This window comes from Pygocentrus nattereri, chromosome 16, assembly GCF_015220715.1.
Source record: "Pygocentrus nattereri isolate fPygNat1 chromosome 16, fPygNat1.pri, whole genome shotgun sequence".
Taxonomy (NCBI): Eukaryota; Metazoa; Chordata; class Actinopteri; order Characiformes; family Serrasalmidae; genus Pygocentrus; species Pygocentrus nattereri.
The window spans coordinates 36,779,512-36,791,998 of NC_051226.1; the positions used below are offsets into that span (position 1 = coordinate 36,779,512).

The following is a 12,487-nucleotide window of genomic DNA, read 5'->3' on the forward strand; positions in this document are numbered from 1 at the left end:
AAAAAAGATGGTTCTTCAATGGTTCTTTAGTAAAGGGAATGATTCTATATAGAACCATGAGTTCTGTTTGTAACCATTTGAATGCTTAAATGGTTCTTCAGACTGATGAAGAATGTGTCGTGTATGGTTCTAAATAGAACCTTTTTTTGAAGACGGTGCTAGCTCACACTCCTAAACAAAAGATGGTTCTTCAATGGTTCTTTAGTAAAGGGTTCTATTTAGAACCATGAGTTCTGTATGTAACCATTTGCATGGTCCTCTCAGCAGTTTGTGATCTCTGTCTTAGTTTATTTTCCAAAATAAAAGTCTCTGTGCATTTAAAATCTGTTTAGTTAGACTTTGAGTGCAGGATGATAATCTGGGTGGTCCAAGGGTGGACCAGCAGTGACGTACAGCCGGCTGGGCGCTTGGCCTGATGATGTGGCCTTGTAGTTCTCAGGGTCTAGATTCTAGGTTTTCTGCAGATCTCGCCAGTATTAACTATACCACGATTTCAATGGAAACAAGTTATGAACAGTTACAGTTAAGTTACAGACTGTAGTCCATCTGTTTCTCTGATAATCTGTTACCCTGTTCTTCAGTCTTCAGGACCCCCATGGACCCCCACAGAACAGGTATTATTATTATGGTGGGTCATTCTCAGCACTGCAGTAACACTGACGTGGTGGTGGTGTGTTAGTGTGTGTTGTGCTGGTGTGAGTGGATCAGACACAGCAGTGCTGCTGGAGTTTTTAAACACTGTGTCCACTCACTGTCCACTCTATTAGACACTCCTACCTTGTGGGTCCACCTTGTAGATGTAAAGTCAGAGACGACAGCTCATCTGCTGCTGCACAGTTTATGCTGGTCATCCTCTAGTCCTTCATCAGGGGTCACAGGACACTGCATTGCACATCTTACAGAGCTGTATCTAATCATAACGTTTAATCCACTGTGGCGTCATCAGAACATTGTTAAATGTGCCTTTTATGAATTCTGTAATATTTACTGTAATTTATAGTTGATTATAATAAAGCTACTGTTTAATTTCTTTGTTCCTGATATTTACAGATAACGTGAGTCAGTCTGACTAGGTTTGGTGTGAAATGGTTGATTGTAGAGACTCAGATGTCTTTACTGTGGTGGTGATGGGAACCAGGGGTCACCATGACTACAACACAACATATAGCCATTATATTCACTATCCAGAACCACCAGAGAACCTACACGTCGTCCGAGTCTTAAATGGAATGTTGATCATGGTAAAATGTTGGAAAATCTGAAAAATAAGTTTTCCTTGAGGACTATTTTGCCTCACAGTGCTCCGCAAGGGCCTCTCCACTATGACGGACTACGCTGGACATCTTTACGTAGAGACTTCACACACATGCTTATAAAGAAGTTCCGGCTTTAGGCCTCAAATCAACTTTACACTGATGATGATATGATGACAGTAGTAGATTATTCACTCACATCTTCAGAGAACACACCCTCGCCAAGTTGAGTTCTCTTTAAATCATCAGTCATCCGCTCAGGGAAGGGGACCGAAGTACAACCCACCATACAAAATGTTCTGCAATTACGCATTTCCACCAGAGAGGGCTCCAAATCCCCAAAACCGAATGTAGTTTTAAACAGAGAAAAGTATTTAAAAGGTACAGAATGATAAAAGTATGTTATGCTAGAGGTTTTGTTCCATATTAATTCTCTAGAAAATGATTTTTAAATAAAAATTGTATCATCCAGATGCTTATAAACATAATATTCATGGGAAGAGGTCTGAAAATGCGTTTTCCACATCCAAAATACTTTTATTGTGCTTTTAAGAAGTGAACGCATGTACAAATGCATGGGTCCTCATTCCTTCATGAATGGACCAATAGAAAAAGTCCAAAACAACTTACAGCTCCACAGTTAAGAGATACAGTCCGTGTTAGCCGACCTCTGGCTCTTCATCAGCGGACAGTTTCTGACTGCAGAGCTGCTCTCAGCTGGTTATTTTTAAGCGAAACGACAGAATGAAAGACGTGAAATTTTACCAAGAAAATGTTTTTTTTTATTGTTTGGAAAAAAAATATTTTACAAATCAAATGTTTTCCTCAACAGACTACAAATACATATGTCATTATTCCTTTAGCAGTAAAACATTTAATCAGTGTTTATAAAACTTAACAGGTCCGACACCGAGCGGTCACTCATCCCGAGCGCCAACGAGGTCATCACAGTGCAACACACACATACACAACTGTGTACATTCTCTGTCCCACACACACACACACACATCCTCACGCACCACTCTACATGTCTAAAATCTAGCTTAACAGGCATTTCTAGCCTTGTACAACCATTCGGAAACTCATACCCAGTTTCATTTGACCAGTTTTGGTCAGCAATGTTTATTTTTGACTTTCAGGTCATGTGTTGGCACTTATGGACTCTAGTTCACCCAGCAAGATGGACTTGTAAGGCTATATGAAATACAAACACATTGGAGCGTGTCAATATATTACAAAATATATGAAATAATATTGTGCATTTTTAATATATTACATTTCAAAATGGATAAAAACACTGGCTACTATGTGGGTTGCAGTCCAAAATGATTCAGCACTTCAAAGTAAAGGAGAGCTTTGATATGGTTGCACAAGGCTGAGACGTTTCTACTAAAAATAAAATAAATTACAGTGATCATTAAAAGCTACATATACGAAAGCTCCCCCGAGCGCCTGAACTCAGGTGCAGTGGGGAAGATAACGCTGGTTCAAAATGAACAGCAGTGAAGATACAAAACATCATATGACAAACTTGTATACATTGTTCTGTGTGGCGAAGAGAACCGAGGACGTTCCTCCATCGTCAAACTCCTGATTCGTTTAAACAGGCTCATCCGAACGCATTAGAACTCGTCATTCTACCACATTCCCATCGGAACGGCTTCATCATCAGTCAACGTCCTGAGTCCATGCAGATGTGTGAGAAGACGTCAGTTAAACATTCAAAGACTTCCATGTTCTTCCATTTAAGACTTTTTCTACCGGCGCTAACGTCTGGCTTTAAGGACCACGTCAAGTTCTACTTAATACTGAAACGTCTCCATAAAAAAACACATGAAAATATCTATAAAAAAGCCATTTTAACAAAAAGGTTTTATAACATGTGCAGCAGACAGTAGTTTCCATTTTTTCCCAAAAAGTTCTTAGATAAAAATCAAAATGCATAAATAAAAAAGGATCTTTTTATATCTGTGGTGAAAAAAAGCGCATAAATAAATAAAAAATAGGTAAAAATAGTTTGTGGTGTTGGCATAAAGTTGTAGAGAAAGTCTCTGTTTCATTGCTGCGGTGACGCAGCACCACCTACTTGAAGGCTTCGGGGATGTGGTTCATATGCATGCTGGTGGGTGGGCTCGAGATGCCCTCTGACCAATCAGAGAGGTTGGAATGTGGGGAGGAGCTGGACCACTGGTCAGGAGAGCCAGGGGAGGGGGTTAAGAAGGGGTGGTCAGGGACCTGTGGCTGGTGACTGGGTGTGTTGTCCATGGGGGCGGAGTAACTGTGCTGGGAGGGCGGAGTCAGAAACTGTGTGCTGGAAATGGGTGGAGCCATACGCGTCTCCTGTGGCAGGAGGGTCTGGATGGGGGCGATCCCTGACTGAAGATCCATCCCAGTCAAGTCTCCCAGGAAGTGTTGGGAGAGGGTGGAGCTTGAGGTTTGGTGCTGTAGACCTGGGTGGTTGTGATGGCTGGTTTGGTGGGCGTGACCAGACAACAGGTGAGATGGTGTGCCCAGGTGGCTATTTTGCATTGTGGGATAACCCATCACTTGTGGCATGCCGGTGCCGTGGTGCATCGTGGGCATCAATGCAGAGAATCCCGCTTGCTGTTGCTGCTGTTGCACCCGCTGCAGCCAATCGCACTGCCCCGCTTGGGCTCCGCCTCCGTTGTTAGCCACTGGGAGGTGGGTCAAGCGTGGAGGGGCAGTGTCAAATGGCTTACCTATGCTCAGGTGAGCTCCACCCATTTGAGACTCCAAGCCCTGCAGATGATGGGCGATGGGTGGAGACTGCTGGAAGGGCGATGTCATCACAGGTGGCGAAGAGACGTCTGACAGGTACCCGTGCGGAGACTCCAGCGATTCGACTGGAGAGAGAACCTCCATCAACCCTCCATTCTTTCCCTCTCCATTCTTCTTCTTCTTTAGCTTCATCTCTTTCCCTCCCTCTTTCCCTCCGATGCCTTTTCCGCCAGGTTTGCGTTGTTTCTTGGCTGCGGCGCTGTTGGTGTTATTGGCTCCACCTGGGCTAGTTTTGATGCCAAGGAAAGCTTCCGGTGAGCAGATCGGAGGCGACAAAGGAAGTGGTGGACTCCGGACCAGGTTATATTCCTCCAGGAGACGAACGATGTCGTGGTGCATTCGCTCCTGAGCGATGTCTCGGGGCAGCTGGTCCAGGTGGTCGGTGATGTCACGGTTGGCCAGGTGATCAAGGAGAACTTTCGCCGTTTCGTAGCTGCCTTCACGAGCTGCCAAGAACAGAGGGGTCTCCTCCTACACACACAAAGATATCAGTACAACACATTCACGAATTAGGAAATCTTGATAACTCAAGCAGACAAGCATTCATGTTTCACAGAAACATCACGACTTCACACACACACACACACACACACACACACACACACACACACACACACACCTTGTTGTTCTGCAGGTCCTTGTTGGCTCCGTTCTTGAGAAGCACCATAGTAGCGTCCACATTATTGACAGCAGCAGCCCAGTGGAGAGCAGACTTACCTAGAATAATAGGGAGAAATAGAGAGAGAGAGAGAGAGAGAGAGAGAGAGAGAGATTAACCGCTATATACGAACATTAAAGACGTATATAAAATTGAAGGATATCTAACCTACTGATTGGTGCTGTTCATGAAAGATTATTTGCTGGGTAACTACAGGAACCAAGAGAATCTGGAGAGGCTTTTACACAGCCTTACTCTAATCAGCGTGATCATGTTTGTGTATATATGTATATGTGTGTGTGTGTGTGTGTGTGTGTGGTCATACCAGAGTCATCGACGGCATTGATGTCAGCATGGCAGTTGATCAGCTCTTCCACCATGCCCTCCACAGCCAATCGTGTGGCCAGGATCAGTGGGGTTGTTCCATCATTCATACGAGCGTCTAAATCTGTTGCGCGGTTACGGATCAGGATCTGGATAAAGAGTTCACACAGTTTAATAACAGTTCAGTTACCAGTCGGTCAGAGTGAGATATGTAGTGGTATGCTTTTATTCGTGCTACTTGCTTGTACTTGTATTGTGTTTTACATAAGATACGACTGGGAATTAGACTCCCGAACAGAATGAGGAACTGATTGGTTTACATTTGTTTTCAGTAATAATCAAGCAATTCATATTAATGCCATAGTGATGCCTAAAAGTATGTAGTAATATAATTTCACTTTTTAATGTAAAATGTCCCAAAGCTTTTGTGGTGTATGCTGTTTTTTGGTGGGATTGTGTACCTGGAACACTCCCTGCGCGTCTGCAGCTACAGCGGCGTGTAGCGGGGTGCGGCCCATGTTGTCCTGGACGTTGGCGTCTGCGCTGGACTCCAGCAGGCGTTTGGCTGCGTCTGAGCGGGCGTAGCGCGCGGCCAGGTGCAGCGCCGTCTCACCTGTCCGATCTGTCTGGTTATGTAGATTTGCTCCGTGACAGATAAAGTCTGTGATTACAGCGGCCGAAGGGTCATCGTCCTCATCTTCACCGTTCGCTGTCTCTAAACCACCACCACTGCAGGAGGCGATCATCAGAGGAGTGAGGCCATCTAAAGGAGAGAAAGAGATTATTAGTAAATTACTGTAAATGCACATTTGTCATGTCAGGAAGGACCTCTTTTATTTTTGTTTTGATTTATAACACGTTATATATAATACATATGTATGTGTATCTGTGTATGCATTTCCCTGTATATGTATGACTCGTGACTTACCAGGTCCTCGGACATTCACATCCATACAGTCAGTGTCTATATCGCCCTGTGGTGGAGTCGGCGCAATAGAGTTCAGACGCAGGTCAGCAGCATCCAGGTGCTGCTGAGTCCACTGACGAGGATCCAACTGACCACCGATATCCAGCATGGACTGCTCCTCAAACTGCACATACACATACATTATTACCATACGTACACGCAAGAAACCACCTGTGACACATATTATACATACATGAACATATATAAGCTCCATGCCACTTAGATAAACAATCAAACACACTAACTCACCCTAAAGCGTTTGCCGTGGTCTTCCTCTGCCCATTCACTCAGTTGCTCGTCCATCAGAGAGCTGTCCGAGTTCTTCAGAGGCCTTCAGTAAGCACAAATCAATTGTCAATAATCAATAATCAGTAACGCACACAATCTCTTAATGCATTCAGATAAGCACAACTCAGTTGTCATTCAATATACAACACAGTCTACAGAGAGCAGTAGCCACATTCATCCATTCTAACAAAACTGCACACACACACTTTCTCCCTCTCCAGCACACACATGCACACTCACTTGAGTCCGACCGAATCCTCTCCCACCGGCTCTCTGCGCTTCTTTTTGGTTTCAGTCACTTTGAATCCCTCGGGAAACCACAGCTGGCCGTGCTCTCGCTTACGTTTCCGAGACAACATTACTCCCACAGCAACCAGCACCATCACAGCCAGAACCAGCAGGGCCAGGAACATGGGGTACATCTCCCCCCGAGTCGGAGCCTCATTCTCACCTAGTGAGAGAGAGAGAGTGAGAGAGAGAGAGAGAGAGAGAAAATGCAGAGAAGTGAAGTTATGCAAGTGATGGTTAGCGAACACATCTTCAACACTTCTACACATTTTAATACGGCACAGACCCAGCTGTCTGTCTGTGTGTACTCACTGGTAACTGCTTCTATGATGTAGGGAACGTTGAGATTTCCGCTGGAAGCCAGCGCTCCGAGGAAGGCCGCAACATCTGTGGCGCTCTGGAAACACTCGTCTGATTGCTGGAAACACTGACGGTTATCGATCTCCAGATAAACGATGGAGCTGCAACACACAACAGGGTTAACACACAGCACAGAAACACACTGTAACACACACAGTATTATATCCAGCGTATAACCTATAGAGAAACTTTGCACCTCTGTGACCTCAGGATTTGATTATGACTTATTAACAACAAACTTTAAAAATACACTAAATTAAAAAGTGCCTGGAGAAACAATTTACTCAGTATCAGAATAAAGATCCCCAACAAACAGAATCAACACATGCAGATTTTTTGGGTTAGGGTTATCTCTCTCTCAGTCATACACGCTCTCTTGCAATTTAATGGTCGAGTTCACCGTTACTCACCCCTTAATCTCCATATGGTCCAGTTCTCTTCGTAGTCGTGCGTGTATGACAGCAGCTATGCTTCTCCTGGCACGCTGCAGCAGCTGGGCCGGGTCGCTCCAGTCATGGCCCGAGCGCTTGTGCTTGCTTAGCTCGTGCTCGTTGCCGTAATAAGGGAAGATCAGCGGCTCTCCGTTAGCGTCGCGCCGGAACACCACGTTAGTGTGGAGGAGTCCGCTGAGCTCCCTCAGGAATGAAGACGAGCGGTTTTGGAGCTCGTCTGGCGGAATGTGGACCACCAGCACCAAACTGCCCACTGCCAGCTTTTGGGGGACGTCCTCAGCACAGTCTAAACCATCCCACTCACACTCCACGTTATTACAGCCCTGATCACAGTGACCGTCAGAGTAGTGGTCCTTACAGTACTGATCATACAGGGGACTGGACAGAGAGAGAGAGAGAGAGAGGTTAACTTGTAACACTCGTTACAGCATAAACCAATGTGACAGTTAAAAATGTTAAATAGTTAGCTATTATATAATTCATATATTCAAAAAATATACACAATTATTTTCATATTTTTCATATATAGCTATTTCTGTAAATTGAATTAGATAAATGAGCCTTTAGTTTTCTTCAGGGTTCAAAATATTCCTGAAGACTCAAACTGAGCATTGGAAAATGAGTGTTGAAAATCATGTTTTCATTATTTTTCATCTCCAAAATTTACAGAGGAAGGCAAAACATTGTATCTACTAATGTAAGTTAATATAACAAGATTTTATTCCAAGTAATTTGGATTTATTTCTATTTACACAATCATCATGAAACGTTCACAGGAGAGCCGGATATGTTAGCAACAATATAATGCTTATGAATATGGATAAAATATAGTGATAATACTTCTGGCCCTGCAAAGCTCCAAGTGTCGCTATGTGAGGGTGCATGAGACTCACTTGCACTGGCCCTCCAGTCTCTGGCAGTCGAATCCGTCGTAGAGGCAGCCGGCGTTGGCGCACTGCACGTCACACTTGCCGTCGTTGAAGTACCTCCAGCACTGCAGGGCGGCGCTACAGTTCTGCCACGGGTCGTCAAAGTTCAGAGAGCAGTCTCCACCATCCCAACCGCATGCGTGGTTATTACACTGAGAGTCGCAGATGGCATTACCTCCCCTGCCCTCACACTGCGCCACCTATGAGTAAGAAAGCATGATATGAATACCAAGTACGAAGAGGCACCACACTACAAATACATATCATCACTGCAACAAACGAAGAGATAATGCTGAATAAATCCTTTGACATCAAAGATTGACACATGTAATGGTGACTAAAACGATTTACATTTCTTGAATCATGCAAAAGCCTTGATGCCATGACAGTATTGTGACTGCTCGGTCTTACCTCACAGCGTATCTCCAGCTCTGGTGGCGGGGCAATGTCCCTGCCCTGCCCACCGCTGAAGGAGTAATCCAGTATGTGGCAGAGTAGGCCGTTGAAGTTGGGTGGGCACAGGCAGCGGAAGAAGGGAGCATCAGCGATGGGCTGGCAGGTGCCCCCGTTATAGCACGGGCTGGACAGACAGGGCGAGTCGAGACGGTTCTGACACTCGTGTCCACTGAAGCCCGGTGGGCACAGGCAGCGTGGACTCAGGTGACCCGAGACACAGGTGGCACCGTTACGGCACCGCAGGGTGCCGCAAGAGTGAGAGTTGTACTCACAGGATGAGCCAGAAAAACCCTGCAAGAGAACAGACAGAGAGGAAGGGGTCAGAAATCAGGGCAGACAGAGTTATAGGTGTATATTTGTGTTCATTTACAGTTTGTGCACTTACAGAAGGGCATTTGCAGATGTATCCATGTTTGGTGTTGCTGGCGACGGCACAAGTTCCTCCATTTCTGCAAGGGTTGTCCTTACAGCCATCAAATACAGTGTCACAGCGCTGACCTGCAAGCACACACATACGGTTACACTATGCATTAATAGAGCTATTGTACACACTGACAAGATTTTTTTGCCCAGCAGAGGGCGCAGTAGCACTGTGTGAGATTTATTTATTTAAAGTTATACAAAAAAAAAAAAAAGAAAAGAGAAAAAAAAGGGGTCATTTTCTGGTCAGTGTATGTATCAATGACAAAAGTAATAGCACTACTTAAAATAATGACCATTCTTTTCATTACTATATGTTTTATTTACATAACTCTAGGTCCCTTAATGCTGTACACTTTTTTGGGGACCCTTGTTCACTTTCCTGATGAACAGAATGTATGAGGGGTGGATTTAACACTATGGGGCCTAAACTGTGATCTTGACTCATTGATATATTGTCCCTGAAACAGCACTGAATCCCCCTAAATCTATAAAACCCCTTTATAGGGTTTCATGTACGAATCTTTAAAAAAGGAGTCTGAATTATTGAAATTTTTAAAGAAGGGCAACGGGAATACACTCTGGCAAATTCAGCTGCCAGTGGGCTTAAACAGGCTAAATACATAGACTACACGTGTATAAGTACCTGTGTATCCTGTACGGCATTCACAGCGGTAGCTGTTGACCAGCTGAACGCAATTGTATGATCCGTTGGGGTCACAGGGGTCAGACAGACACTCATTAACGTCACCCTCACAGCGCTCTCCCACAAAACCCGTCTGACACACACACCCGTAACCGCCGATGCGGTCAACACAGCGGCCGCCGTTAAAGCAACGTGGCTCACCGGTCACTGGATCAGCATCTGGAGAGCAGTCGTCCACGTTTATCTCACAGTGAACACCTGCGCAGAGGAAATGACATGTGTGGACAAGTCTATATAAATATATGTAATTCTCACTTGCACATTAACGAGTTCCCTCATATTCACTTATTAATAAGTAAGCTTTGTGAGAAGCCATCTGTGTGTTCTCACCTTGCGTTCCTCGAGGACAGGAGCACTTGTAGGAGTTGATGAGGTCTATGCAGGTGCCACCATTCTGGCATGGCTGAGACACACACTCGTTTATCTCCTTGCTGCAGTTTACACCATGATAACCCGCAACACACTGCCAGACAGAAAGAGAGGAAGTGAGGATGAGAAATTCTCATTATCAATTACTTACACTCGTAGTAGTTAGGTGCTTCAGTAAAGATGAAATCAGCAGAAATTCATACCTCACAGGTGTATCCTCCCAGGTAGTCAGTGCAGGTGGCTCCGTTGTGGCATGGGTTTGGCACACACTCATCCACCTGCTCCTGACAGTAGCTGCCTGTGTAACCTGCCTGGCACCTGCACAGGTGTGTGCTGCCCACGTCCACACACTGACCACCATTACGGCACAGGGCACCCACTGATACACCTAAGAAATGAGACAGTGTGAACATTAGACAACCATAGTGTTAACACAGATCCCTACATTTAGCCATTTGTGCCTACACACTCTACTTAAATAAACATAAACAGAATATATACACTGCGTATATATCACTTAATGCTGCACTGAACGAACATAACACTGTGTGTTACCTTGCTGCTGAGCAGCAACCTCACAGCTGACGCTGGGCACGTCACAGTAGAGTCCAGTCCAGCCGCTGGCACACTGGCAGGTGAAGGAGGAGCCCTGCTGCCAACAGGAGCCTCCGTTCTTACAGGGAGAGGAATCACACCACCGTACCAGGGTCTACACAAAGATACAAACAGGGACACACAGGTTTAACACCAAACAAAGACCTCTATACATCATAGGGAATCACTCACAGGTCAAACACAAGCTTTTGTAGTCGTACTCTCTAATGGATGCATCCAAGAAACAGCTATGTAAAGTAAATATCATAGGTGATGGGCTGAGAATGATCTATTGCAATTCTAGTGGTCCACTGAGCTTTCTCAATCAGAATTTACACCCAATTCGTTTTTTTTGACGCTTTTTCGTACCTGGCAGTTGGCGCCGGTGTAACCATGTGGACAAGTGCACTTGTAGGTGCCGAAGCCATCCTGGCAGGTGCCTCCATTAAGGCAAGGCCGCGAGTCGCACTCGTTGACGTCGTGTTGGCAGTAACTCCCCGTGAAGCCCGGCAAGCACAAGCATGAGAACGAGTTTATCCCATCCACACACGTTCCACCATTAAAGCAGGAGCTAGAAGGCAGAAGAGACACAGGTTAGAACTGCATGGACCTACTGTATAAGTGTACTTTTATGGACGGCTGTTGACCAGCTATTATTTGGTTGATGCTCCATTCTCAGCACAGCAGTGACGATGACCGTGTGTGTGTGGTGCTGGTATCAGACACTGCAGTGTTTGTATACACGTCTGTGACACTGCTAGGTTGGGAATGGACTGTTCAGCATGTAAAAATATCCAGCCCAGAGCAGCTCTGTGGTGAGAAACTGAAGGACTAAAGGACATCACAGACTCTACGTGAACACATGACTATACTACACTACAGTCTCTTTAACTGTACACCCACAAGGTGGAGCTCGGGAGAAATTAATAAAGAGAAATGAGTGATGAAGAGTGTCTCATACCTCTCAGTACAGTCTGGTGTGTTGATCTCACAGTTGATGCCGCTGAACCCGGCAGGGCAGCTGCAGGTATAGCTGTTCACACAGTCTGTGCAGTTCCCACCGTTGCGACAGGGGGCGCTCACACACTCATCGATGTCCTCGGCACACCGCTCGCCCCGGAACCCGGCAACACACACGCACGTGAAGCCGTTCACGCGGTCCACGCACACCCCACCATTACTACATGGGTCTGAGAGAGAGAGAATTTTTTCAGTTATACAGCAAACGACATCAAGTGATGTCTGAGCATACGCTAAATACTGAAAAGACATCTCCTGTCAAAGATAAAAGAAGAATTTAACTCCAAATGCTGAACTTTAAAAAGAATAGCAGCTTATATATAATGTATTTTATCAAAAGACGGATTTTAATCTCTTGAATAAGGATGTTATTGATCACAGACGTGACATTTCTTGTATGGTTTAAGTGTAGCCATAAAATGGATATTCTGAGGGGAAAAAAAATCATGAAATCCCTCAAAAACTACGTCAGGTTTGCATTAATTAGCAGAGGATGTGTGTGCATGTCTGTATCTTACTCTGCAGTGCAGCTGATGATGGAAACCTGTATATATTTCTCTGCATGTGAGTGAATGTTTCTTAAATGGGGTTTAATGAAGTAGAC

The 12,487-nt window shown here is 45.0% G+C and overlaps 1 protein-coding gene across 1 annotated transcript in view; it reads right to left on the minus strand.

Annotated features, from left to right (window-relative positions):
* Positions 1–2,012: 2,012 nt before the first annotated feature.
* Positions 2,013–12,487, minus strand: part of notch1a (notch receptor 1a) — a 34,445-nt gene continuing 23,970 nt past the window's right edge. The window contains exons 18-35 of the mRNA XM_037546132.1: positions 11,825–12,053; positions 11,233–11,434; positions 10,825–10,978; positions 10,473–10,657; positions 10,231–10,363; positions 9,841–10,098; positions 9,160–9,272; positions 8,730–9,065; positions 8,283–8,518; positions 7,348–7,767; positions 6,890–7,038; positions 6,530–6,740; positions 6,251–6,332; positions 5,963–6,125; positions 5,496–5,797; positions 5,036–5,183; positions 4,672–4,769; positions 2,013–4,523 (exon numbers count right to left, since the gene is read on the minus strand). Coding sequence (XP_037402029.1) covers positions 3,336–4,523; positions 4,672–4,769; positions 5,036–5,183; positions 5,496–5,797; positions 5,963–6,125; positions 6,251–6,332; positions 6,530–6,740; positions 6,890–7,038; positions 7,348–7,767; positions 8,283–8,518; positions 8,730–9,065; positions 9,160–9,272; positions 9,841–10,098; positions 10,231–10,363; positions 10,473–10,657; positions 10,825–10,978; positions 11,233–11,434; positions 11,825–12,053 — 4,607 coding nt within the window. The 3' untranslated portion in view covers positions 2,013–3,335. The remainder of the gene's footprint in view (positions 4,524–4,671; positions 4,770–5,035; positions 5,184–5,495; positions 5,798–5,962; positions 6,126–6,250; positions 6,333–6,529; positions 6,741–6,889; positions 7,039–7,347; positions 7,768–8,282; positions 8,519–8,729; positions 9,066–9,159; positions 9,273–9,840; positions 10,099–10,230; positions 10,364–10,472; positions 10,658–10,824; positions 10,979–11,232; positions 11,435–11,824; positions 12,054–12,487) is intronic.